The sequence below is a fragment of the Lissotriton vulgaris genome, chromosome 1_1, assembly GCF_964263255.1.
Source record: "Lissotriton vulgaris chromosome 1_1, aLisVul1.2, whole genome shotgun sequence".
NCBI lineage: Eukaryota > Metazoa > Chordata > Amphibia > Caudata > Salamandridae > Lissotriton > Lissotriton vulgaris.
This window is the reverse complement of record NC_141685.1, coordinates 1,668,555,753-1,668,583,182: the sequence shown is the minus strand read 5'-3', so window position 1 is coordinate 1,668,583,182 and position 27,430 is coordinate 1,668,555,753. Positions and strand designations below refer to the sequence as shown.

At 45.6% G+C, this 27,430-nt stretch overlaps 1 protein-coding gene across 1 annotated transcript; it reads right to left on the bottom strand.

The window, feature by feature from the left end:
• Nucleotides 1-225: 225 nt before the first annotated feature.
• LOC147751029 (carboxypeptidase A1-like) lies at nucleotides 226-27,430 on the bottom strand. Its single transcript, XM_086918911.1, has 11 exons — nucleotides 27,046-27,430; nucleotides 23,403-23,484; nucleotides 21,353-21,487; nucleotides 18,453-18,551; nucleotides 15,652-15,753; nucleotides 14,574-14,672; nucleotides 13,580-13,681; nucleotides 11,287-11,377; nucleotides 10,137-10,336; nucleotides 1,051-1,135; nucleotides 226-619 (listed from the first exon to the last, which is right to left on the bottom strand). The coding sequence occupies exons 1-11, from the start codon at nucleotides 27,108-27,110 to the stop codon at nucleotides 432-434; spliced, it is 1,248 nt and encodes a 415-aa protein (XP_086775037.1). The 5' UTR covers nucleotides 27,111-27,430; the 3' UTR covers nucleotides 226-431.

Below are 27,430 nucleotides of genomic sequence, written 5' to 3'. Positions count from 1 at the left end.
GCAAATGCTGTAATGCACGGGTATGAAACTCGCTATATTGTTAATCATGTATGCCTCATATATAAATATGTTATAAAATCAAAATGCTGTTCAATTCTTTTTTGTTTAATTGCCGACATTTATCAAAGTTTATTTCATTGGTTGTGCTGCTTTCAATTTTGGAGCAGCGGACCCTATGTCACATGTTTGATTAAATTAGGAAATGAAAACCAAGACAACATGAAATCAGGGTATAGGTTGTGATGTTTAATTGCTGCAATAGAAAAAGTGATTTTGAGCATCAGTCGCTTCCATTGTAGTTTCTATAGGCTGCTGTGATCTGTCCAGTCCTAGTTTTACCGAGCAGGATCAACTCAGTCTTTGGGGCTTTTGAGCGTTATCCGTATTACTATTCTTTATTTCACCTCTCCCTTTTGATTGTGCTTTCTTATTTAGTATGGGTTCTGCCTAGTGTGCTCGATGATCTTAAGAAGAGCTTCCCAGGTCTCCACTGCGGTGGGGATGATCTGATTGGCTGGCAGTACGAATCCATAGCGGCCGGTGTCGCGCAGCTCGAAGGTGTATGAGTACTTGATCCCCTGGTTGTAGGTCCAGTCAATCGTTCCTCCACTTGCTTGATCTATGTTTGAAACAAAAGTAGTGATGTTAATCGACCAAGGAGCCCACATTTTAGGAGTATCGTGTTACACTACCCCACAGCATAGGGTTGACAATGCACCCTTTCCTTATCCTTAAATTGGGTCTACCGGTCCAGGGATTATTATTTTTTGCCTGTAAGAGGCCAGAACATATCTACCAAATTAGTAAGATGGACTAGTGATGAGGGCACTTTACTACGGTACAGACTAGAGATCATAGCAAAACTGATGGCCGTGGTAATAGACAAATATGCAGACAACAAAAAACCTCAAACTGTGTTTCTGACTTCCTTGGACATCTACTTCCTCTGAAAAGAAGGTAGTGGGAAACATGCTCCTTCACGGTACCTTGGTATCTACACAATAATAGGGACAAACCAGTGAGCAAACTCTAAAACTCAAGATGACTTACAGATGGTGGTGATGATGGTTCCATACTGGTACCTAGTCCCGTATTTGGACGACAGAGCAGAGACGGCATTCTTAGCCAGTTGATCCTAGGGGAAGAACCAGAAAACAGAAGTTACTTGGTGGGCCCGAAGAATCAGCTCAGGGAATGAGCCTGATTACCTTTATTCCCATCTACTAGTCATGAAATTGGATCTCACTTTGCAGCATGAAATGTTGATGTATTGAGTGAAACTCTTAATGCTTTGGAAAAACAACTGGCACAGTTCGTGTTCTGGAGATCACTGTTCGTGTGTGGTTGAAGTTTTGATTTCTCAGAGCAACAGATGCCTCCTTTAAAGCGCTTAACTGGAGAAGTTATTATCGTCTTGAAGGAATTGAGTTAACAAGATCCAATTTGAAGACACTCTACAGCTCATACCCATGAAGAGCCATATCACGATTCCGTGTTCTGTTCTATGCCGATGCTGAAGGGGTCTGTGGGTTTATTTTTCGTGTCTTCAGAGCATATACTAACTCGAAAAATTCCCTAGCTTGCATGTTTTGCTGACAGCAAAGCTTGGAAACCCAAAGAGACAATTTCTGATGTGTTTCCGAGCTCTGCTCTCTGCATCCGGTGGACTAACTTGGAGATTTTTCAAGTTAATTATGCACTGAAGATGCAAAACATGAATTCACAAACCCCTTTGCGGTGGCGTGGCGCAGTGCGAAAACAAGATCATGATACATACCCAATAATGTAAGTGTGAGTTTTACGTATTCAAATGTCTAGAGCCGCTAGTGTGGCATTGTACTATCAATTAAGCCTTCTAGGGGTCTAATATGGCTATATATTTCAAATGGATGGGGCCCACCTGGTGAAATAAAGGGGGCCTTATTATTATACCGTTATTTGTGCAGTGCTGACACAGGAGGGTCAGTGTATTTCTTTTTTTCCCATCTACAGTATGTACATTAACTCACAATGCAGGTCTTTAAGTGGGCCCAGTACCTCAGGGTCTCAGACCAATCAGAAATTAAAACGAGATATTTAAATGTGTCCATATTGGGTGCTATATTTGTGTCCTTAACAGTAATGGCAAAAATACGGATGGATTTCTGAACAATCAATGAAAAAATGTTCATGTAATCCATGTCCGCCATTTAGTTCCTGTTTATATTTTGCACGTTTTACTTAATCTTGCATTCACTAAGAGTGTTTTCTATTTACAGCATGCTGTGTATCTGCAGCACATTATTACTCTTTCATAGTACATACTTTCAACTGAGTCGCTATCAGGTGTTTATAACTGCCAGGACTGACAGCTCTGCAGCTGAGGCTGAAGGCCGTGTGAATTTTTCATAGTCCTTGTCACAAGGTGTTTAGAATAAATGGTCCTCCAATCTTTTTTTCTCTCTGCAGAGCGCACAGAGCAATGGTCATGTATTCCAGTTGCAATTGTGATTCTTTGCAAATGTGTGTAAAGGAGGTACACAGTTGTCACAATATTGACAAGGCAAAAGTAAAAGAAAATGTAGTGCTCACAGGTGAGTGGGCGCATTGTGTGTTGGGTGATGAAGTGAGAAGATGCGAGGACGTAAATTCAGGAGAGAGTGAAAAGAGGGTGCTGAAGAGTAAAGAGATGAGATTTAAGACATACAGATGGATGAGGAGTTGAGTGAACAGGGTGCACATGTCTAACATAGAATGAACATAACAGGATTGAGACACTCATTTCTTCCTACTAACACTGATTTCCATTGTAAGGTCTGTTACTGGCGCCCCACTCCTTTACTCCGCAGTCATCCGTCCTTTGGACATAAATGGAGAATGTTTCTCCTTAATTGTCGGTCTTTACCGAAACACTTCACCGAGCTGTACATGTTAATTGAAGAACTTAACCCTGATGCCCTGTTTCTAACAGAAACCTGGCTCCAGCTAGATAAAGACCCTACGGCTGTATGGGTCACTCCCCAAGGGTATACACTAAAACGATCAGACCGCCAGACTGGGAGAGGTGGTGGACTGGCTATTATATACAGAGACGGTTACAAGTGCCGTGTCACTCCTACCACCACACCTGTTTGTGAGAGTCTCCACTTCTCGCTAGAACTTTCTCCCACTACTACTTTTTCGGGCATCCTAGCATACCGCCAACCTGGTCCCCTCAATAATTTTATTACCAAGATAGTAGATCTTGTCGCAAGCGTCGTCCTGACCTCTTCCAATCTCACTCTGCTTGGTGATATTAATCTACATTTAGACGACCCCTATAATTCATCGGCTAACAATCTCTGTTCCAACCTGCAAGCCATGGATTTATGCCAGAAGGGCTTTCATGCTACGCACAACAAAGGTCATCTTCTTGACCACATTTACAGCAACATAGATAACCTCTTGGTGGAGACTCCGATTCCTCTACCCTGGACCGACCATTTTTTAATTCCCTTCACTTGGTGTACTAACCCCTCCCCCTCCTCTCAGAACACTACCAAGCATCGAAGCAGGAAATGGCCCTCTCTTCCCTTGCCTGACTGGGAAGTGGCCCTCGCCAAAAATCCTCCTACAAGGGCAACCAATCCTAGTAAGGCAACTAATAATTTTAACCATTGGATTTCCAGTACCCTCGACCAGGTCCTTCCCGAACATGCTTGCAATACTATAAGAAGACCCAAAGTTGCCCCATGGTATACACCTGCCCTTAGACTCAGGAAATTAGCCTGCCGAAAACTTGAGAGAGCCTGGAGGCAGGACTATTCTCAACCTAAAAAAGCTGAGTATAGGGCTGCCATAAAAATCTACAAAATGGAGATGAAAACAGCACAAATTCTTTTTTATGAAGGGAAAATCAATGCGGCGGCGAATGCCCCCAGGGAAATTTTAAAAATCGCTAAATCCCTTATTTCGCCTCCGGCTGAGCGTCCCTCTGCTGAAGGCGCCCAAAACCGTTGTAATGATCTGGCCGTCTTTTTTTCTAAAAAAATTCAGGCCATATACTCCTCATTTAACAACACTACGGACGATCCAAAATTCCTCATCACCTCTGATTCCTCTGTTCCTTGTAAGCTGGAGGAAATCCCACTTCTCGACACCCCTGGACTAGACAAACTGATCCCTAAGATCACTTCTGGCTCTCCCAATGACCCAGCACCTCCTCAGACCCTCATCAAGGTCTTGGACGTCGTTCGTCCAGTCATCTTAGACGTTCTTAACGCGTCCATTTCTTCCAAATCTGTTCCACCATCTTGGAAATGTGCGATGGTGAAGGCTTTGTTAAAAAAAACCAACCTCGACCAGAGCAACTGGGCAAACTATCACCCCATCTCTCTTCTTCCGTGGCTGAGTAAATTGCTTGAGAGGCACGTGAATAACATCCTAATGGACTATTTAGAGTCCAATAGTCTATTGCGTGCCTCTCAGACAGGCTTCTGTCCTCAGCACGGAACCGAAACCGCCCTCCTTGCGGTAACGGAAGAAGCGAGAGCCGTGCTGGATCGGGGAGGAAAAGTCGCCATCATTCTACTAGACCTCAGCGCCGCGTTCGACACGGTTAACCATGCCACGTTATTACATCGTTTGGCGGGCATGGGCGTGTCGGGCGCGGCCCTAGAGTGGCTGACATCCTTCCTGGATGAGCGTTTTTTTCAAGTCTTTGAGGGTGAAGTGGTGTCTCTCAAACACCCACTTAGGTGCGGGGTTCCACAGGGCTCTTCCCTAAGTCCTACCCTTTTTAATGCCTACATGGAACCTCTAGACAGGATAGTCCATCCCTTTGGTGTGCGTATCGTCACCTACGCAGACGATACCCAATTGGTGGTCTCTCTAGACCACTCTGAGGGATCGTCCCCCACCTTAGGCCCCTGTCTAGAGGCTGTCGCCAGATGGATGCAATCTTCCTGCTTAAAGCTTAATGGGGAGAAGACAGACATCATCTTACTGGGCAACCCTTCTCCCTCTGCCCTTGCATCCATCTGGCCTCCATGTTTAGGCTCCTTCCCCGTCCCCAAGTCCCAGATAAAGAGCCTTGGGATTTGGCTCGATAGAGCACTCGATTTTTCGGTCCAGGCTACCAAGACGGCCGCCACCTGTTTTGGGCTAATGAGGATGCTGCGGAAGGTGCTCCCTTTGCTCCCATTCCAGGCGAGGAGGGTTATGGTCCAGGCCCTGATACTCTCCCGCCTGGACTATGGGAATGCTCTTTATATGGGAGTCCCCATCTCCGTTACTCAGAAGCTCCAAATCACACAAAACAGTGCGGCGCGCCTACTCTACAACATCCCCCGCTGGCAGTCAGCTAAGAACGCCCTGAGGGAGCTCCATTGGCTCCCTGTGGCGGCAAGAGTGCAATTTAAAGCCATGTGTATTTTACACAAATCGTTCCATCGAACGGGTCCTGTAATTCTACACCCTATGGTCACGCCATATGTTCCGTCCCGTTCCCTTCGCTCTTGCACCCTCCAGCTGGCAACCTCCGTCAAAATCAAGAAAGCTCGCTGGGGAGGCCGCTCTTTCTCTCATACGGCGGCGAGACTTTGGAACTCTCTCCCGCTCTCTCTTCGGGAACACAACAATCACATGTCCTTCAGGAAGGCCCTGAAAACGCACCTGTTTGCTAACACCTGCTAATCTACCCCAAGCCCGCACTAAGTCATCATTCACAAGCGCTGCGAGGCCTCCGGGTAGCTATGCGCTATACAAGTGCAATTTTCATTTCATTTCATTTCACTCCAAAGACCAATGCCCCTTCCACGGACCTCAGGAACTCCTAATTTACGTTTCCAAATGTCAGAGCTGAACTATTTTTAATAATTATAGGCAACAAAATTGTTGATATCGCAACAGTTGATAACAAAACTCGTTACCCACTGTTGTGATGCCATAAAAGGCTTCCAGACCAGGCTGACAGGGCTCTCGGAGAGCCTGTCAACGCAGCTCTGCTTGTCTGCTTTGACTGAGAGCAGAAAGCACAGTTGCAGTGGGGTGAAGGAAGACCGGCGAGGGAGAGGATTTTGGTTAAGAATAGTGGGTAAGATATTTATTTTGCACATTTGCGTCAGGGAGGAGAGGACATGTTACGTATAGCTCTCTCATTATCCTCTGCCCCTGTGCAGTAGCTAAAGGCAGGGGCAGATTAATTTTGGGGGCCATACATAACCTAAAATGAAAGATGGGTAAAAAGTTATTACAGGGATGTTTTTCAACTCGGGGTTCTGAGTGACATCATAGACAAGTCGAGCTTCACTCGTCTATTTGACATCACGCAGAACCCCTCGGTGAAAAACAACCGTAATTCATTCATACCCATCTATTAGATCATAACCTTTGACAAGGCCTGTAGTCCTGGCTGTTTTAGGTGTAGGTCAGTTGCTGTGTTATGTATATATGGAAGCTCTGACAGAAAGTTTTAACAGGAAGACAAATATATGCTAGGTGGCACACTGTGACATTCATAGAAATTCAGTTTACATGGTTAAGCCATGCTCTTCATTACACTAGCTACAACCCTTTTAGAGACCCCTCGCACATTTTCTCCTTCCACTTAAAGCTTAGTCATAAACTCCTAGTTAGTTAATGTGATTCTGACAGCAGAGCTCAGAACCATGATGGTGCAGTTACTTCCCTGTGTGTCTAGGCTCTGCGGTCTGCATCCCATTCACTAGGTGGGAGATATTTAGTTGCTTAATGTATGCACTAAAGTAAAGCACAGACCCCTTCAGAGCAATGCGAGACGTGCTTTACGCCCTGTCCTCTCTCGCTGACTGTGTTCGCTGCACGTGAGGAGGTTCTCAGCCCTTTTACAGGTCCCAGTGAGCACCCGAAGCGACGGAAAACACTAAGAGCTCCACCTTCATGGCGCATCCCTCCACTTCTTCCTTTGATTCCCATTGAGATAGGGGGACTATTCAGGAGGATTCTGAACCACCCAACAAACGCAAGTGCAAAGTGCGGCATGTGAGACCTGATATACCACCTGTTGTTTGACCTAAGAGAGACTGTACACTTTCGTTCCACAGAATGGGTCCCCTGTATGGAGGTGGCACATTACGCACAATCTGCGCCAGGGCTTTGAGAGGGAGGCACGCAATACCTTTGTGTTCCGAGTGCCCGCACCCATATTTGCTGGGGAAAGTGGTGGCTACACCAGAGCTCGAGTCCAACATGGCCAAGTTCCTTACGAAATTCTCCAAAGACCCCAAGAACGGACTGGATAGAGCCTGGTGGGGCTGCCAAGGCAAACTGCTCAACATCTACCGCTCCATCACTAAAATACTTGATCTGGTAGGTCAGGCTAAGGATAATCTGGCCCAATTGGATCCTGGCGAGGTACTGGAGTGGGCGCCGAGGGCTTTGTGTCTTTTAAGTAACACCAATTGTGCCTTGTACTCCAAGCAGCGCGAGTCAATTCTTATGTGCATCGAACCTCGACTCACAAAGTTGGCCTCCACTGAGGCTGGCACATTGGTCAACAGGTTGCTATTCGGTGACAAGTTTGTCAAAGATTTGGGAAAGTATGTATCAAACTTTTCGGCCTCAGAAAAGGAGCAAACATTTTTTGAAGAAGGTCTTTAACAGGGGCCTTTTTGTTAGGGCTGGACGCTACTGTGGCCGAGCGCCAGGCCGTGGCTTCCAACAGGCCACATGTGGATATGCACCCAGAGGAGGGGGCGCCCCTCAATGTTACTCAAACTTCTACTCACACGAAATCGAGGCAGACAAGATCGTGTCCAGCGTGGGGGTTACTGTAGAGGAGATAACATCACAGATGCCTCTTTTGCAGGTGAGCCTTCTTCCTCAATCAGAGGTTACAGAGGTGGAACTGATTCAGTTGTTTTATCACAATTGGTTGACGATTTTGCAAGACCCGTGGATGTTACAGACCGTACATGGGTTTCAACTAGAATTTCACTCTGCTCCTCATCAAGTAAAGCTCCCACCACCGCTCCATTTTTCCCAAACCGAGAGGTCTTTCATAGACGAAGAGGTTCAATCCCTCATAACCAAAGGGGCAGCGACAGAGACAATCTTACATCCCAGGGGATTGTCAGTTCGATCTTCTTGGTTTCCAAGAATATCAGGGCTTTTGCTTGGTACTCAACCTGAAAGACTTCAACTTTTGGATTGTGTATCACCACTTCAAGATGGAGGGCGTACATTTATTACGAGATCTCATGCAAAACGGCGACTGGCTGGTTTGTTTAAATCTATGCGTATTTGGAGGTACCCATCTTCGCCTCACATCGAAGATTTCTGCAGTTCCAATGGCAACATTGGTCGTACAAGTTCACCGCCATTCCCTTCGGTCGCTCCTTCGGCCAGTAGTACAGTGCCTTTGAGAGAGATGGGTGTGATTGATCATTTACTTGGATGATATTCTCCTCAAGAGACAAGACAGAGAAACAGTTCCCTGTCATTTATCTTGGGCGGGACGTCGCCTTCAGGATCTGGGGTTGTCCTCAACAAGGAGAAGTCAGTCATGGTGCCATCTCAGCTATGGATTATCTGGGTTTCCAAGTGGACTCTGTCCGGGCCCAACTTCTCCTACCATTACGGAAAAGGTTGTCCATCAAGAAAGAGTTGAGGAGAGCCCTTGTCTCTCCGACTATATCCTTGTGAACCCTGGCTCGCCTAGTGGGATTACTGGCTTCTTCCAGTGTCTGAAAATTCCCAATCTTCGCAAGGGTCTGTCTTTCTCTGAACAGATTTCCTTGACGGAGGAGTTCAGGACGGAAATGTCCTGGTGGCTGGAACACATGAATGCCTGGAACAGCAGAGCCATCTTTGCTTCAACCCCATAAGTGACAACAGAATCGGAGGCCAGCCACTGGGGCTGGCGAGCCCATTGTGGCTCGGTAGAGACTGGAAGTAGGTGGCCCGTGCAGGAACTCTCGCTCCACATCAACTGCCTGTAATTACTGGCGGGGTCCTTTGTGATTAACACATTGTCCCCACACGAGTTGTTGTATCCTATTGTGGATGGACAATGTATCAGTGGTATGTTACACAAACCACTTAGGTGGGACGAAGTCACGACGTTTGGAGGAGATTGCCAAGGACTTTTGGCATTACGCCTACATCAGATTTCGGTGAATGAGGTTTTGACATTTTGTAATGATTTCATGTTTGACTAGAAGCTTTCAAGTTGTCCCTACAATATAACTCCCTCCCTAAAACTCCCAGAGGATCCCATGTCAAAAATACCTAATGGTGCAGTCCAGGGCTTTCCTTTGACAAACACTTGCAGTCGGTGGTGTGGACTAATTGTGGTAATTCATAGTAGTGAAATGAAAACCCAGGACTAGAGCTTTGCGTTGTTGGTCGCATGGAGTCATCCAGTCACCTTAATAATAAGGGGCGTGCCAGTTAAGCTTGGTTAATTAAAAATCATATACATTTTAGGCAAGTACATGACTAAAGTTTTAACTGAGACACCATGGTATTCAGCAAATTTTGCTCATATCTAGAAAATGATGAATCCATGTTTACACAAGGACACAGAAGCCAACCGAGCCTTCCGGTGTTTGCATGCTGGGACTTGTACGCCCCTTACTGTAATGCTAACTTTACTTTGAAACTACATATCCTAGTGTGTAATATGTATGCGTGTTTGTCTGTGTGTGCATGTGCACCAGTTTTACCTGTAGCACCTCGTGTGCCCCGCTGCCCATCCCCTTTATAATCATGTCTAGAGATGCCATGGTATGGAAAGCAGGGAGGTGCACGCCCACGCGGCAACTCTCGGCTTCCCCTCTGGTAGCCCTCCTTCCTGCCCCAAACCCTGAGAACGTTTAATGGCGACACCATAGTGGAACTAGATTTTGACATTTGCTTTTGGCGGCAGGAGTATTGCTCAAGGGCGGGAAGGGGTGTGATCCCTTAAGGAACCTGCTGTTCGCAAATGCTAAGAATCGTTGTATTTTAATAGAACTATCTAAGAAATATGACACCAGTCTCTTTAATTTCGTGTCGCCCTCTTGCAAACTGACTTCCCTATTCTCCTTCCAGGGGGATCTTTAGCTGTGCCCATTTCCTAAAACTCAAAAGCAGTAATGATGCCTAAGAGGCTCTAGATGAAAACTAGATAACACACTAAACACACATGCAGGCCTTACCAGCTCCTGGTAATCAGCAGGGCGGGCAGTAGTGTATCCGTAGGGGTACAGCAGCAACTGGGAGTAGCTGTGGATGGAGACAAAGCCCTTGATGTTGCCGTGAGACTTGACAAAGTCCACAATGGCCTTCACCTCTGCCTCGGAGTTGGCTCTTGGTCCTCTGTAGGTCTCACTGCAGGGGTTTGAGCTTGCGCCAGCACCTGTGGAGGAAAAAGAGCATTGTTCTCTGGATGCTTTGCAAATGCATGGATTCCCCTTGCTAGGTGGGTTCCCGAAGGCTCTGTTTCTTTCGGATCCAAGACTGACAACTCATTGGCTGGTAATGTAACTCTCTGGAGAACTCTTTCATGCACTGGGTGATTGTGACCGACACTGGAGTGCATTGGAATGCAGTTAAATGAAATGCTACTCAATGGAAGGCACTGGCTCTCACTAGAAGGCAGTGCCACTTATTTGAAAATATTTGTACTTGGAACCTGGGGTCACTCATCGAATGAAGTTGGTGTTCTTCTGTGGACAACCTCGGGCCCTGTAGACTGCATCCTCAGCACACATGCACCAGTCCAAAATGTGGTGTCGCTCACCGGAAGACAGTGATATTAACTGTGAGGTCACCTGACTTAATGGAATGCTGAGCCACAATGTTAAAGCAGTGCTGCCTATTCCAAGGTTTCCACATTTTTTGGACAGTGCTACCACTTGACTTCCGGGAGGTTGCCTCACTCTTTTAACAGCAGAGCCAATCAGCGGACAACGGTGCTACTCTTTGGAAAGCACACCAGCGTAGTCCCGGGAAGGAAGTATCACTCATTCGAATCAGGACTACTCATTGCAGTAGTTGGTTAACTCTTGAAAAGAAGTGTCACTCGCTGGATGGCACAGTTGCCTTACTCTTTGGAAGGCAGCGCCACTCAGGGGGGAGACATTACTACTTACTGGAAGGCTGTCTCACTCACCGTGGACGCAGCACTTCGCTGACTTTTTCATGATATTATGAACTCCTGCAGCACATTACTATTCGGCATCCTTACTAATGAACTTTATTCCAAATTTCCTTAAATATATGTGCTTCGCGTGCCCTTTCAGTATTTCCCAACTTAACAGAACTGACTTGAAGACGAAGGATGTAAAATATACAAGTGCACCTTACCTCCAAAGCCTGCATCCCAGTTTCTGTTGGGATCCACGCCAACACAAGAGGAGCCGGCATTGATGGATCGGGTTTTACGCCACATGCGGTTCTGTAATTGATCATAGAGGAGAGGTTCTGTGTTAGTAATGTTCCATTTATAATAACAAGCATTCTGTCACCCCATGGCTCCTTTCTCCACACGTGTATCAGACAGGTGCTGGTAAGGCGCAGAACCTTACTAGCAGTAGGTGTCTACATTGTGCAATGCAGCAGCTAACTGCGATGTAACACGATGCCCCAATTTGACATTATTTTGGTGTTCATTGTCCCAGTGCGCGCACACAAGCAATGGTCAGATGTGTCATCACTGTGCTCTCCAATAGTCACTTTCCACAGAACCAAGTCAAAAGTGTCCAAAAGTGATTGCCAGGCTAATTTTCAGATGAGTGGTAATGGAAAATCCTGAAATTTGTGGCAAAAATGCTTTGATAGGAGGGGAATCCTGTGGTGGAAGAAATGTCAGCAATTGATTTTCCTACAATTATAGAGTTTATTCCAGAGGTTTGTGGATTTTCTTTTACCACCCAATTCAAAATCAGGGCCATGTCTGTGTATATGTGGTGGTAAGTGCAGGCAAAACCACAATGGTGATTGTGGTTTATAATGATGTGAACACATTCCCACGGGGAATAGCAAGGAATCACAAACTCATTTCAACGTTGGCCACTGAACGAGTTGCCTTATGGTGATGTCTTTGATCGTCTTATCCTTGGCTCTTTTAGACAATCTGCCCTCAACAGTGAGGTGAACGGCTCTCTAAATTTGTACCAAACCAGTCTTTGTGTTTACTTGGGTTAATCCTCTTGTCAGCAATTTATATCCTTTCCTGACTGCAGTTGAGATACTCTTGTGCTGGTTCGCTAATCTAAGAATAGCTAAACTGCATGGGCTCAAAGCGTACAGAGCCCTGTAATAAGGCGGCTAATGTTTGGAAACATAGGACCCGATTCACAGAACTAACTTAAGACAAAATCCTAAACTTACTACTTTTGGTAATCACAGAAGTTAGGATTTTGTCTTAAGTTTGTCTTAAGACAGACTTAAGACAGACTTAAGTTAGGATTTTGTCTTAAGTCTATCTTAAGTTTGTCTTAAGACAAACTTAAGATAAAATCCTAACGTCTGTGAATACCAAAAGTAGTAAGTTTAGGAATTTGTCTTAAGTTAGTTCTGTCAATCGGGCCCATAAGGTCTACAGTATTGCCCATGGGCTCATATTAACTGACCCCTATTTCTGAGACTTGCGTTTAAAGCTGAGGAACCAGCCCATCTGTGAGTGCATGTGACCATTCTAACACATTAAGGGTATTTGGAGCAGGATGTTAATCTGGTCCAGTGGGTGAGAATCTTTCAGTGGCCTCAAACAGGTTCATTCTCATGCAGAAGAAATGTCTCTGCACTAGTGTCTGCCCAAAGAGTGCATATTGCTGATAAACTGTGATGATATTCCATCAGAATATTAACCATAAAATATCCTGGGGAACTAAATATTAAGGTAAGAAATATTGTGAACTTAAGTATAGGTTCACTATACGTACCTCCACAAATATGTACCTTGACTTTTCATAACCAGCTTCAAAGTACGTAAATGTGGAGTTAAGATTTGTAAACAAAGATTCACTTATATGCACTTACTTTCATAATATTTTGGACCTCGATATTTAGGTCACAATATTTTGGCCCGAGGGCAGCAGCTGCCCGAGGGGCATAACTGAAATACTGCCTGAGAGCCATTCAACGCTTTGCGAGCACTGGTACACTGGGAAGGATGAAGCCAATGGGAGTGAAACGGGTAACCAGGAGCACTAGATATGGAATATGACAAATCCAAGAAGGGAACTACAGAGGGAAGGGCAAAACCCAACAAAGGTGATGGAACGAGAAGCTGCGTACAAACTGAGCATCTGTGGGGAGTCGTAACAATTGCTGTTGCCATACATACATGATGGCTCTTGAGGAAAACATATAATGTTGATGTCTCTAATGATCCAGATGAGTTACTAGATAAGGGGATCAGTGCCAGTGAGACAAGTGTGTGTGTGGGTGTGTGCTGTCTCATTCCTACAGTACCCTATTGACAGAAAACTGCAATCTACAATCTACAATTGACAGAAAACTGCAATCTAGAATCATGCAGGTGGAAATGTCAATGACACAACACTGTTGTCTTTGTTTCAAATGAGCTGCACCAGAAAGCGTTACTTTGGCTTGGTATTTCATATCACAAAAAGAAGTCACTGACGTAACGTACCGATGAGTGGGTGTATGCATAACCATCTGGGTTGGTGACAATTTCCAGGAGGATGTCCATGCTGTTCAAGAGGCTGGGGTTGTTAGCATGGTCATCAACAATCTGAAAGGAGAACAACAGAGCATCACTAGTGAATGAAGGCAGTCTAAGCCATGACATCTCTGGGCGCCAGCTCGTGGTCCAAGACTGGAGTGGCGCAACAAGAAACGCAGCTAGGAATTTCTCTCTTATGCATGTTGTGTGCCTCATATGTGCCCAAATGTATATTTTATTCAATTGTTTTTACATATATACAAATAACTAATTGCATATTTTTTTTTACATATACACTGCCCTTTTTTTTAGTTTAGATATAATGATGATCTGGCAATAACTAAAGTTTGCAACAGAGATGTTGCTAATTGTACAAATACCCCTGTAGTAGAAGTGCCTTCTAATGGCCATGGTTGGGAAGGCGGGACATCAAAGCAGATACATTTCAGGCTCCAGCAGACAAGACAAGCTTGTCTTGTTGCAAAATTAGGAATCTACACAAAGGATGAGGTTGCCCTCTCTACAGTCAATGAAGTTTCACCAATAGAAGCAAACATACATTCAATTTTTTTCTAAACTAGGTATTGATTTGCCAAGAGTGGGTCACCTGCCAGGTTATGTTCAAATTTATACATATTTCTAATATCTTTGGTGCTTGACACCAAGTGGCTTCTCCAAGATAGAGTTGGAGGATCCCAAAATGTTTCCCCTGACCCCCACCAATCTGAGAATGCAGAGTAGCAGGCCACTATCGAAAACCCGGGTCCACCATTCTGAAGTCTTCATCATTCCAACTCCACCAAACACACGATTCCCTCTTTTACACTGAGACCAGTTCACACAATCAATTTTGTCTTCCTTTAAGATTTACTACACTCGTTGCCACTGGGTGTGGCACAGCATAGCCATCCCTCCGGTCAAACAGCGTCCACCCAGTAAACTGCGGTCAATCATACTGTACCTTCTTGGCAAACCACACTCCGCTGGCTTGGGTGACCCATTCCCGGGAGTGAATGCCAGTATCGATCCAGAAGGCTGGGCGGTTGGGGCCAGTGCTGAACTGTAAAGAAAAAGGATAGTATGTCTCATATAGGAACTATAGATCACCCAGAGGTTTTCCTTGTTGAAAAGTAATACCAAAGCAGACAAAACGTAGCCTGAGCTGCTCTGGAGACAACTCTAAACTGAAGTACTGCACTCCATCGGGGAGTATTTCAATGTGTTACGGTTTAGAGGGTTGAAATTATTAAAATATACACTTTGGTGCCTTCAGGCCTCCTCATTACTCTCAAACCCCACTTAATATGCAGCTTTCCCCTGGGTCTTTCACAGCTTTTCCTGATCTGTATTTATTTCAGTCCCTTTTTAACTAATTGACTGTGTTTTTAGTATCTGTCGATGCCACTGAAAGGAATGTATTATTCTTAATATACCCCTGAACCTCTCCTTTCACTTGTATATGGCAGCCTGCATCTCTAGAGTATTTTTTGTAAAGATATGGTGGCACTAGCGAGGATCTGATCTTTTTAGGGCTGGCTACAATTATTTGAATGTATTTAGGGACATTGTTATCTGGAGATATGTGAATTCTACAATATTACTTCACATTTTGGTGCTGAAGCACTTGAAATTAAAAATCCTCTTAGTCCCCTAGGATAATACTGGGGCAATGGCATATCGCAACACAGTCTCAACGGAAGGGGACTGCTTCCCTTTAGAGCTAAGGGTCCAAAGCTATGTACCTCTCCATCCCAAGGAGGTGTTTATTGAAGCATCTGATAAAACAAAGTGCATTTTAGTACTGAGAATTGCCATATTTTAAATCACTACTCTAAACAATGCCCACAGGATTTTCAACCCAGAATATGTTTTTCATTATCATTGGCACCATTCTTGGTTGCAAGGTCCCTTAATAAACAGAGCACTGAAGATCTGCATCTTAACCAGATATCCATGGACAATGATTATATGCAAGTTGCATTAGGACAGGCTCCCTTGCATTGCATGCAGAATGAGTTACATCTTTGAGTTCCACTTACCTTCAAGACATAGAGTGGGCGGCCCTCGTAACTCTTGCCGATCTGGATCTTACTGACCAGTCCTGGGTTCTCAGCCACCAGCGCATCCATGAATGCGTAAATCTGGGCATAGAGAGGAGGCCAAGCGTTAATTGGGTCTGGCATCTCTCCTCACTTGGACTATTATGTTGGGGTACATATTATATTTCAGTCGCAATAGCACAAGGGTAATCATTTGAAAATGTACCTTTTTGCCATGCTGGTAAAACATTCTCAGTATGGTCTGTGTTAATAACAAAACATTTATGTAGGCCACAAGGTACAGGTTGTATTCCCAGTGGGGTCGACTCTCCTTTTCATCCACTTGTAGTCAATAACACAAGTTGGATAAAGATAATACTTGTTACTTAGGGCCTTTTTTAAATCTTGCTGGTATGTGTTCTCCATCACAAAGGTGACAGTATAAACATACCACCAAGACTGTGGTCCGCCGTCCCAATTTAAAAGCAGCAGACTTTAGGTTTACCCACATCAGAGACTACTCTCTACTGTCTGTGTTGTGATTAAACCACTCCTACAGCCCTATGGAGTAAAGACTGTCGGAGGCAGACCTCTCATTTATATAGGCAGAATTACACATTGGTTTTTCACTGCCCGTCACCGCAGGAAAATCCTGGTGGTAAGGGGTAGTTAAAACTGCTAAATGCTCCTTGCCATGGGAGATGACTATCATGGAGAGGGGAGCATTTTATTTTTTATTTTAATAAAGAAAATCCCGCTTCAGGATTTTCTTTTTGAAAATAAAAAAAGAAAACAGTTTTATGTATGCTCTATCATGCTGACAGAGCCGTGCACCAAACTTCAAAAAGCATTGACAGAAACCACGATGAAGAGCTTCCTGACAATGATTTACCTGCTTGGTCTAACTCTGACAAAATCCATAAAATGACAACCAAGATTGAATCCTTCAACTTTCCTACTGGACTGTGCTCTGTAGCTTCTTTCAAAGAGTTAGTTATGCCACTAGCATGAATCTCAAAGTCTTGCTTAAAAAACTCTCTTCGGTTTGGCTGGGTTCCCAGTAAGGTAGAACATGACATCAAGTTAACGCAAGCACCAAGGAGGTATTCAACTCATCATCTCTCTTCTCTGCCTGAACAATATCCTGGCACAAGCGGTAACTAAACATTTACAGGAATAAGTATGCACCCATAACTTCCCTCAGCCTCAGGAAAGAGGGCACAGTGGTCACAATTGATGGAAAAAGACGAGTAGTCTATTGTCTGATGGACTCAATCCAACTCACCTCAGAGGACAGACTGTCACAGTTCACTATTTGACAAGTTACAGAGCTGTCAAAATGCACTCAATTGCCTCCGATTGTCAGCATCCACAAACATCCTCTGGGCCAACTTGCTGACCACTGCCAGACCATTCAAAGTGTTCAAATGTCGATGGATGTTGCCCATATCCTCCAACTGGAAGCCTGTCCTGATGATTGAGGCAACTGAGTCAACTTTACAACTTTACTGATCCAAAAGTAGCATTTTGATGAAGTAGAATTAATCATGTTTCAGTGGGTGCCTGCTTGTTGTGCTGGTAATTGGTGGAAAAGGGTAAGTAAAGAAATTCTGAAATTCATGATTTGGGAATTCTGTTTTGCCCAACAGCATCACTCATTCAATTGTCCCTGCATCTTAGCTTGAATAGAATGGTAGACCATCACCGAGCTCAGAATACAACACAAACCTCATCAGATCACAACCATTGCCAAAACCAAACTACTTCTACAAGGGTCTCCCACCACAGCTACACAATAGACCAACTACCAGCATATACCTTTCAACATTCAACTCAACAGTAACTACTAACCTATTGGAGAGGTAACTGTTGGGTCCTAACTGTACACCAAAAGGTATTGTATAGCGCTTACCTACCCCGTTGTGAGGTGTTGAAGTGTTTAACCAGCACACTACATCATGTAGGATGTGTGGTTGGAAAGATGTTAATTTTTTTTGAGCTAATGTGGGAAGTGGTTCAGTGCTGTGAATGATGACGACCGAAATGCGGTTATCGTGTTATAGGGTGCGGTGCCTGGTAGCGTGCTGGCTGAGAATGTGAGAGGCAGACAACCGACTTATACTTGCAATAACGGCAAAACATATAGGCAGCTACACAGCACCAGCCTGGCCGCAAAGGAAGCCGGATGTTTAGTATGTGGAGCACTCCAAAAAAGAGGGGGTAACCACAGAAGGCCCAGAAACACAGACAGCAACAGAGATAGTATTGAATGAGTAGAAGAACGCCAAACTGACAAGATTCGACCACCTCACAGCAGCAATGCTACTCAGGTTGCCAAAGTGACCTGTTTATGCTCAGCCACACACTTAAAAAAATAATTGAAAGACGTCTGCCAAATTTTGAACGATCTTTGACTTTCGGATTTAGGCATAATGGATGCTATTTCATGTGTTTATCAGGGGATATATTGAGCATGGTATAGGAGAAAAGTGTGTGGTTTACCAATGGGGCACAGAGATGTTCAACCACTTGCAGTAGAAGGCAGAAGCCCAGAAGGAGCTGTCTCTCATATCTGAGTGTGGCCATCCCAGGGCCTCTCATAACCATATAGAGACCCAGGCCACTTCTGCTTGATGTTTAAACTGAACAGGATCTAAATCCGAGTCCTTTCTGCTTCCCGGATTGTTCTGATGTTTCTCAGGGTTGACCCACCACACCCTCCCTACCCTGGAACAAGTTCTCTCCCTTCCTTCCGCCACCACTTACCAATGGCATGGCCTCCGCGAGTAGAGACTTCTTACCTCAGATATGCTATGGTAAGCAGCGTAGTTGAAGGAATTTGTAGAGCGGCCCAGCCAACGTGATTGGACCATATCAACTTCTTCCTCATCCAATAGTGTCTGGAAAAACACAATTAAGTCTGTGAGCGTGTCAGGATCAGGACTGAGTATAGAAGCACAGGGATAATGAAAACAAATACAAAAATGCTTGATCAGAAACACAGATCCAACTTTAGACAACAGCTGTAAACTCATGCTGGGGGAGCAAGCAAGAGACATATGAGAGGTGAGTTTAGAAACCCAGAATTGCACACCAAAAAGATCACAAATATGTTTTTTTAATATCTAATTTTTTTTCTATGAACAATATAGGTATAGTGCTTACAACGAGACCAACAGTGAAAAGTGAAATGGTGTTCATCTCCTGTCACTTCCTGGACATTGAATGCTTGGTGGTTGATACATGTGCAAGGAGTATATGTTCTCCAACTCTGTCCAGTTAGGCTTTCTCTCGGCCTCTACGAACACTAGATTCTCAGGAGTTTCCTTGTACATCCACGGATCTTGTAAACAGCCTATTCTGCAGATGCTCATTAATCCATACACCTATGCCTCTCCCCTATGAGGGGAGATCGACCTACCTCCATTTCTGTACTACCTCCTGCTTGGCTACCGGAGTCCAATTCCTGCTAGAATCTTCAGACTTGCTGTACCAACCCAGCCATCCATAATCCCCAGAATGGTTATATCTAGGGATCTATCTGCACATGGTGGCCTACCACTGCTGCCAGGTCCCTCTGGATTTGTTGCCAATATTTCACATTTTCCGGGCACGCACAAATAACGTGTAAGAATGTACCATACACGTTTGTGCAATGTGGACAACATCTGCCATAGCCTGGTCGGTTGATAGTACACTCTGTGGAAATATTTAAATTGTATGAGTTGCAGGAGGAAGGCGATGGCTAAAGTGCAAAAGGCCATTTATGTCTCTACCCATTCATCATCTTCAAGCTGTCCAAGCTCTTGTTCCCATTTTTCCCCCAATCATAGAAGAGTATCTGGCGCATTGAACAGAAGACGTTTATAGACCCTGGATTTACCTTTTTACTCAGTTGCTCCATCATCAATTTACTTTCTAAGTGATTAAATTGAGGTACTACCCGTAGTTTCTCTTTGTAGGTTTCTAACGCATGGTGAAGTTGCAAGTATTTAAAGAATTGAGGTGCAGTAGGAAAGTGCAGGGATGCATCCCACTTACAATAATACGATGCATCCCTGTGCTTTCCTCTGTGCTGGCACACAATAGGCTCCCATGCGCCAACACAGGCACCCTTGCACCTATCTTTTCCTTGTAAGTAAGACATACCACGCCCTCTTACAACCACTTTAAATGCTTCCCAGAGGGATGCTTACGAAGGTACTGAGCCCTTGTTGTACTCAAAATACCCTATATTTGTATCTCTGAACAGGAGACCTTGGTGCTGGTCCTGTCCCTGCCAGGGGTTCAACCACTATAATCCTCTTGGACCACTATTCGCTTCTTGGACACACAACTTCATTGGTAAGTGATCCGAGAATCCCCTTGGGAAGATACACACCTGAGTGATAGTGGTGGGACTGAAATGTGATGTGCCTTTGAATAATACGTAAAATTGCTGATCTGTCCCATGCCAGGGGCGCCACATGTCTGTAAAACTCAAACAGCCCGCCCACCTGCTAAGGGTCCATGATCTACTCTCAGAGACTGCGCCGTTGACATCCAGTGCGGTGTTGACTACTGAGTTGAAATGTCCACCTACGAGATTGTCATCCCTAGGGGTGTATTTAGTAGTGAATTGGAGGTATGTTTAAGTGTATCCTCTTGTAGGCCAGTGGGGACATATATGCGAGCAAGAGTCCACCCACCCTCTCATTATGATGAATCATCCCAACTGGTCAATGTGTGTGGCTCATAGGGTAAAGGGGAGCGTCTTCAGCAGCAGGACAGCAATCCCTTTAGAACCCGGTGTGAAACCTGAATGGAACACACTTGTGTACCTACATCTTCTAAAAAGAAGTCTTACTTGGTACACTAGTGCCTTCGCAGCCATTGGAACCTCCCCCCACATAGCTTCATGCAGTCCTCAGGGCTTCCGTGCCTGGTGCTCTGTTGTCACTACTTATACGTTAGTGAGGAGAATGGGAAGGGTAGGATAAATCTTCGCCAGTGCAGGTGCCACCATCAAATGCCTCCCAAAAGTACAATGGGAGTCTTCTATATCGTGCTCAGTCACAGCTGTCGCCATGCTGCGACACAGCAGTTTTTGATCGCTGCCACTCTGTACTCTGCACACTTACTTTTGGGGGTGATGGGTGCTCCTCCTCCCTATAACACAATGTGTACACTTAAAGGCCTTTTTTGGGGAGGGTGGATTAATGCAGTATCTTAATGAATGGCAATACAGAGAGGCTGATTTAAGCACCTGCCATTTTGGCTCACTAGCCACCCTCTCCACAAGTATGGGTTAACAGAAAAATAATTTCCACACCACAGTGATTTCCAGGTTTTATAAGGTAGCTTATGGTAGCTGGATCCGTATGTTTCTGAGAGCGTCTCCAGTCACCATGTCGAAGATCAAGCTAATTATGCTATTGATTCAAACAGAAGGCCCATCAAACAGCAGCTTCTAAGAGATACATTTGGTGCAGCCTGAATCCCTATTGTAGAGCACTGTCTAAGCGCAACCCAGAACAGTAATGAAAGGGCAAACTCTGAAAGCTAGCTTTGGTATATCTGCTCGCTGCCTTTCGTGATTCAGCCAGAAAAACAGTCCTTCAGCAGCCGCTCTGCTCCCCCTTTGATTCGACCAGTAGGCCCATGGTTATCCCCATCCAAAGTGGGTCTGATGTGCCCCTGTTTCTGCCCCATGTTCACCGACCTGGAGGTCTTCGATCATGATGTCATACTGGATGCTGTTGGACTCCAGGAAGACTTTGACGGCTTGGAGACTGCGGAAGGGAACTCGGATATCCACAGGACTTCCTGGCTGCCTGAGGGACCTCCAGAAGTCCAGCTACAAAGGAGCAAATAAAAGCATAAGAAAAGAAATACATCAGTAAATTTGCACATAAGACACAGTAACTATCATGAAATATGGAGACAGGAGTCAATGGGGAACCGGAAGGATTATTGAATGTTTCAAATGTGTCCCCCGCCTATGCTCTAAGAAGGGCTCACCGAAAAATATCTTGTATATTTCTCATATGTATTTTACAATATTCTGTCTGAGTCTGAGATTGTGTAGTTATCAAGGATAGACGTACTGCATACTGTCCAGGTCAGTTCAGGTCAAGAGGATTGAGGCATAATGGAAAAAAAAACAAGTATATGTCTGAGCACTCAGGGAAGCTTCTAACACCACAAAGAACTTGGAGCTGTCTGTCCATTCACCCCTTGTGAGTTTGGCAAGTCACTGACTGACCCTGCCCGGGCCCTACTGCCCTTTTCATAGACTCCTGTCTATTGGTGTTTCCATCAATTAGTGAATGAACCTCCTCTGTATCCAATACAAAGGTCCATATGGAAAGCTAGAGAACAGATGTCATCTCACCTAGAGATCACTGTACTGGGGCACATCTAAATGTCTCTTTGTAACAGTCTGCATAAACCTCAAGGGGTGTCTCTTAGCTGAGCACTTTGCCGAACACCGATGAGGAGAAACATTTATTGAAGTCTGACAACCCCCGGCTAATGCAACTTCATTTTGTTGAATTTCAAAAATATAGAAAGATCCATAAAGGCTAGGTACATGGAACTATGTTTAGCATCAGTGCTCCACCCTCACCTGCAACTATAGTTGCTAACCAGGAGATTTAAGTTTAGGCAGTGTTCCATCGCACCTAAGCCAGCCCTAAAGCCATACTGCACCCTTTAGTTAACATGGTAAGACATCCATCCATGTTGTCTACCTATCCAGAAACATCTTGCCCACAATTTAGAATCTAAAAGTGGAATTCGGTGGTTACAACTGGGGCTCGCACAGTTCTCTTCTTTAAATCCGGGACAATAAAGTGCCAGGTTCGAGGGAGACTAAACATGCAAGCAATGTGTAAATAATTAGAAAGTAACAGCACCCACGTTTCTAAGTTAACATAATGGAAGTCCATGGATTCTCATTCATAACTGGGGCTGTTATTAATGACCTCTATCACCTCCTCTAAAGAAAATACATTACCAATAGGGAAGTTGTGCAAGGGTGGTTTGGCGTTCTCAGTCAAACAGTTTGACAGGTATAAATCTTACAAAAGTGGTTCACTCTTAGATGCGTAGCTACAGCTTATTGCCATTAACTAAATTTCCAAATGCCTAACTACACTTCTTCTTTGCTTTTCCTCAAAGCCTGTTTACAATCAGCGGCATAAGGAAAGTTTAAGGGGCCCCACTGTAATGTAAACAGAGGGCCTGCTCCAGATTTAATCCGGAGCGCTCTGACTTCTGTGCTGAGGGGGCCCCTACAGCTGGGGCTCCCACGCACCGCGGGGGATGTGGGGGCCTGTGTTACCCCCCTGGTATGTGTGATGTACAATACACACACGTGCAAAGTTGGAAAAATGATTTTGGCGCAAATCCCTGCATACAAATGTTTGTAGATAGAGATTTGAGTCAGAACCCATAGGTCGTTGCATGGGAACCCCCAAGCACCATTTATGGAACTCCCCCTTGATGCAAAGTAACGCAAAGCAGCACACAGCGCAACTTTGCATTACTTTGGGATACCGTCCAGCGCAAATACTGATGTTTTGGATAACAAATTCCACCCTAGCTCTTTGCACCAGATTTGCTTCACAAAGTTGACATAAACCCAGTGCAATACATCAGTCATTGTCCTTTGCAAACACTGCGCCCTGTAGTGATAGTGGGGTTTAAACCCATCCCTCCCGGGTGCTTATGAGCTGGGCCTCCATTCGCCCTCTGACCCGGGATCGTACCTGAAGATGTTCCTCTTCCTCCAGGCCCCTGACCAGGGCTCCTTGAGCTTCATCAGCAGGGAAGATTCGAAGGACCTGGTGTCTGCAAGAGGAGAGAGGCTCTGTCAGATATCTTTGTCTTGATGGAGAGGGGGAAAGCCCAGCATGTGCCCAACCTTCACCCACGCCCCCCAGTCCCACTGTGAACCGGTACCCAGTAGTAGAAAAATGCATTGTTTAGTTAATTAAAACCATAACAATCTTTTATCACAGTAAAACATATTATATAATAAACAGAATTCATTATTGAGAGAAGCTTAACAATGTTAAGTTCATGTGCGGGAGTAGACCAGACATTGTGCATTGTTTAAGTGCATTATTATTTTTTTTAAAGTCTGTTTATTGATTTTACAGAACATACAAATTATCAGCTTACAGTATATGACCAATGGACATTGCATATCAGAATGGAGTTGAAACCATAAAACAGCAACAAGTGAAACAATCGGTACCGCTTCAAACAGTTCTGCAACATCAGCCTGTTTAAGTGCATTATTTGACTTGTAGCTGATCGTAGCTGTGACCGCAAGCTTCATTCTTAAAAATAAAGAAAACTGTAAGCAAGAAATTAAAAAATTCCATCTGATGTTGATTAACTGTCAGCGGTCTTTGAGTGTCTGTTTTGCAGAACCTATACCAGGTGATGAGAACCATGGTTCTCAAACCCAAGCAGACCTCCTCAAACGAAGAGCATTCTCGAACCGCTGATTATTAGCGAAGTCGACCTGGGCAAAGACAGACATCTGCCCTTCCCTCTGCCCTTGATGGGCCTGTTAGACATGTCAGCTTCTGGGTGATTTCCCCTATTTTTTTCTCTTTTTGCCTCACATTTCTTTTCCACCAATTCTTTTTATGTGGCCTTAGGTCTCCGAGTGCCTCACCGCTGCTAATCAGTGCTGAGGCACAGGTGCGCCTTCCTAAACTGGTGGGGTGGAAGAGGTTCCTAATATGGACGCCTGCTAGAAATTACCTCAGAGCTCTGGCCCATAGGATAGCATTAGGGGGTTCTAGAACCTTCCGGTCCACTCTAGTGACCTGGGCCTAGGCTATATAAAGGAGGACACTGGGCGGCCATTTTGCCATTACTGGGCTGGCTGGAGTGCAGACTACAGTGTCAGGGGGATTGTGTCTCAGGCTAATCTGACTGCTCCTAGGGGCTGCAAGTTAGTTGTGGGTGCTGCCCTCCTTCCTGTTGATCTGGCCCTGCGTGTGAGAAGATTGCGAGTACCAAGTCCCAGTGTGGCCACCCATCAAGAGGACTACTTTATTTCAACAGCTGGTGAGAGTGACCTTGCCCTAGCCCCAGAAACCTTGGAGGGTGGTGCTGTGGGCTAATAAGGCAACTCAGAATAAGGGACATTGACCACGGCCCCTGAGGTGAAGCGGGGTCTTAATCTTGGCCCTTGCTTGCTGTTTGGCCTTATTGAAGAGCGCTGAGCTTGCCTGCGATGTATGCTGCCTAGTTCTCCCAGTGTTGCATCTGGGGGAGCCCTCCCCTCTCCCTTTGCGCCCTCTCTGAGGAGCTGTGGTGCCGAGGCTGCCAGGGGACTCTGCGCCGCTGGCCTGGGTGCTGAGACAGGCCGAGCGGTTCCTGCGCCAGGCGTGAGGAGAAGGGGAGCGATGCCAGCTCGGAGAGAGACGCTGGCGGGGCCGCTTAGCAACCAGACTCCCGCCTAGCGCGTTACCTCTCTCCATCGAGCAGGAGCTACTCGCTGGAGCGGAAGCTGCCGCAGCCCTTCAAAAGGCCAAGTTGACCCGCAGTTGACTCCCTGGTGGGTCCGGAGAGAGTGCGCAAGGAGGCCCCTATGCTGCAAGGCCTCTGGGGAGTTCACATCGCGGCTCGGCTGCGGCCCCTGCCCCGCCTCAGGCGAAGTGCCAAGTCCTGAGCGGGAGAAAGGGGGAAGATCGGGCCGCAGACTTGCTCCCAGGACGGTGTAACAAAGGCGCCGGACGGGCGCAGAGGTATCTGAGGACCACGCAGCGGAGGGTGGGGCAGAGGTATCTGAGGACCACGCAGCGGGGTGGTGGCACCCCGATCCCTTATAGTCAAGATATTTCACTCCCTGATAACAACGTGACCAACCTTAATTAAAAGAGTGGGTTCCAGACTTCAATCCCCCTTCGGAAGTAAAGCCTCCCTAAGCATTTTTCTTGCGCAGCAGTGAGAAAGAGACAGCGCACTCTGAATAAGAAACCGGTGTGACTCTAGTCCAAATGCCTTTTCCAGCTTAATTCAAATTAATGCAAAAACCTGCTAAAACAGAGTTTCATTTATGTACATGCTTGCTCCAAACGGTTACTCATATCTACTGTAGTAATATTCAATGTACTTACCTGACTGGTTTAGACGACAACCTGTTTCAATTGGTCTATGTGTGATATACTTACCTGCTGAATGTATTTAGAAATCTGGTGCTTTGACTACTGTGAGAAAATACAACGTACTCTCTAGTTAATGAAATTAATCCCCGAAATGAAATGTCCAAAGTCCTAATTTATTAAACATTGGAACCCTCATTCCTCCTTTTACAATACAAAGAGATAAAGCCACTCTATTTTCTATTCAACCAAGACGGTGTGGTGTAATTTTTGGTGGGTTTGCACTGGGGTGTTGTAGTGAGTGTTGCGCAAATACATCACACTTGCCTCCTGGATTTAGTCCTCCTACTCTGCGCCATGCTACCCTAAGTGGGCCGGAAGTCCCGGCTCCAACAGGGCCCTTTAAATATCACTGTGAAAGGATATTGCTTGGGCATTGTCGCTGTAGTTAAGAGATTTTGCAGTAAAGATGTGGAGTAATTGGCAGTAAAGAAGCTACTGGCAATGAATTCAGCATCCCTACAGGACGGGGTTCCAGCAGTCTTCAGCGATTGGTTATCGGGTCTAGAAACTGCCTTCAGATGTTCCACTGATGGCTGTCTATGTCAAAAGGCAACGCCCGCTAAAATGTCCTCAGCAACATGGTTTACAGACGAGATGTACAACGTTGCAGAGGATTAATCATGTATGTATTTGTCAGCCATTAAATGTAGCTCTGTGGATTGTTGCACCTGCTGCAGAGATCCGTGGTCACCCTGAAAGCGGAATCCCAGAGAGCTCTATAAGTTACCATTTAATTGGGTCGTAAGAATATCTTTTGTTTACAGCACTTTGCTACCTTGCATGGCACTTCACAAGTCATTACCATCACAGGCCGCCACGGGGCTGTGGCGTCATCTTAAAACTCTTACATGAGGTAAAACGTTGATGGCGCAGCTTGGTGGCGGAGGCATGGTAACCTCTCCCCAGGCCCACTTCCAGTTATCTCATGTGACAGCCCTCCCTCCACACCGAAACGAGGCTTCTCTTCTGAGAACTCCAACACCATCATGCTTCACTTCCTGTAACTCCTGCATCGCTCCGTGTATTGTTTGCTCTTCCGCTTCCAACCAGCCTTCGATAACTCTGGCATCGATGCCACAAGCCAAATGACTTGACTCCGTGAACTAGGCGTCAGCTGCTGCTGCATATATTTGTAACTATTGTGAAGACCCAGAAGTGCCCGATCAGCGGCCGGCGTCGTAAAGATATCCTACCCCTGGTTTGAGTGGTTGTAAATACTTACCCAACGAAATTTTCCTTGCCGAGCGCGGCAACCAGCAACGCGCAAAAAACCAACAGCCCCTTCATTTTCAGCCGACAACGAAGCGAACTGGACTTTCCGACGCTGGCCGCCGCTTAAATACCGCCATTCATCTTATCTCTCCTCGCTGCGTCGGGCTCCCGGCCCCGTCCGCAAAGGGGGCTGAGGGGCAGGACTGGAGGGGCGAGGCCTCCATCTGGTCTGTTTCCCATCGGGGACGAACCACCGGCGCCGGATCTCAGGGCTCTGGTGAGCCGAGGGAACCGACCAGCTGCTCCATGTTTCATCAGCCCTGAACCTTATCGGGTTAAGGGCCGGTGCAGGACAGGCCCTCTTGCCAGCGTCTTGTTTACGCCACTCAGGCTAT

Excerpts from the sequence above, each read along its gene's own strand:
- LOC147751029 (XM_086918911.1), bottom strand. The coding sequence starts at position 27,110 with ATGAAGGGGCTGTTGGTTTTTTGCGCGTTGCTGGTTGCCGCGCTCGGC. Across the intron at positions 18,552-21,352 it reads TCATGATCGAAGACCTCCAG|ACACTATTGGATGAGGAAGA; the intron begins GTCGGTGAACAT and ends GTGTTTTTCCAG. Across the intron at positions 13,682-14,573 it reads GAGTGTGGTTTGCCAAGAAG|ATTGTTGATGACCATGCTAA; the intron begins GTACAGTATGAT and ends TTCTCCTTTCAG.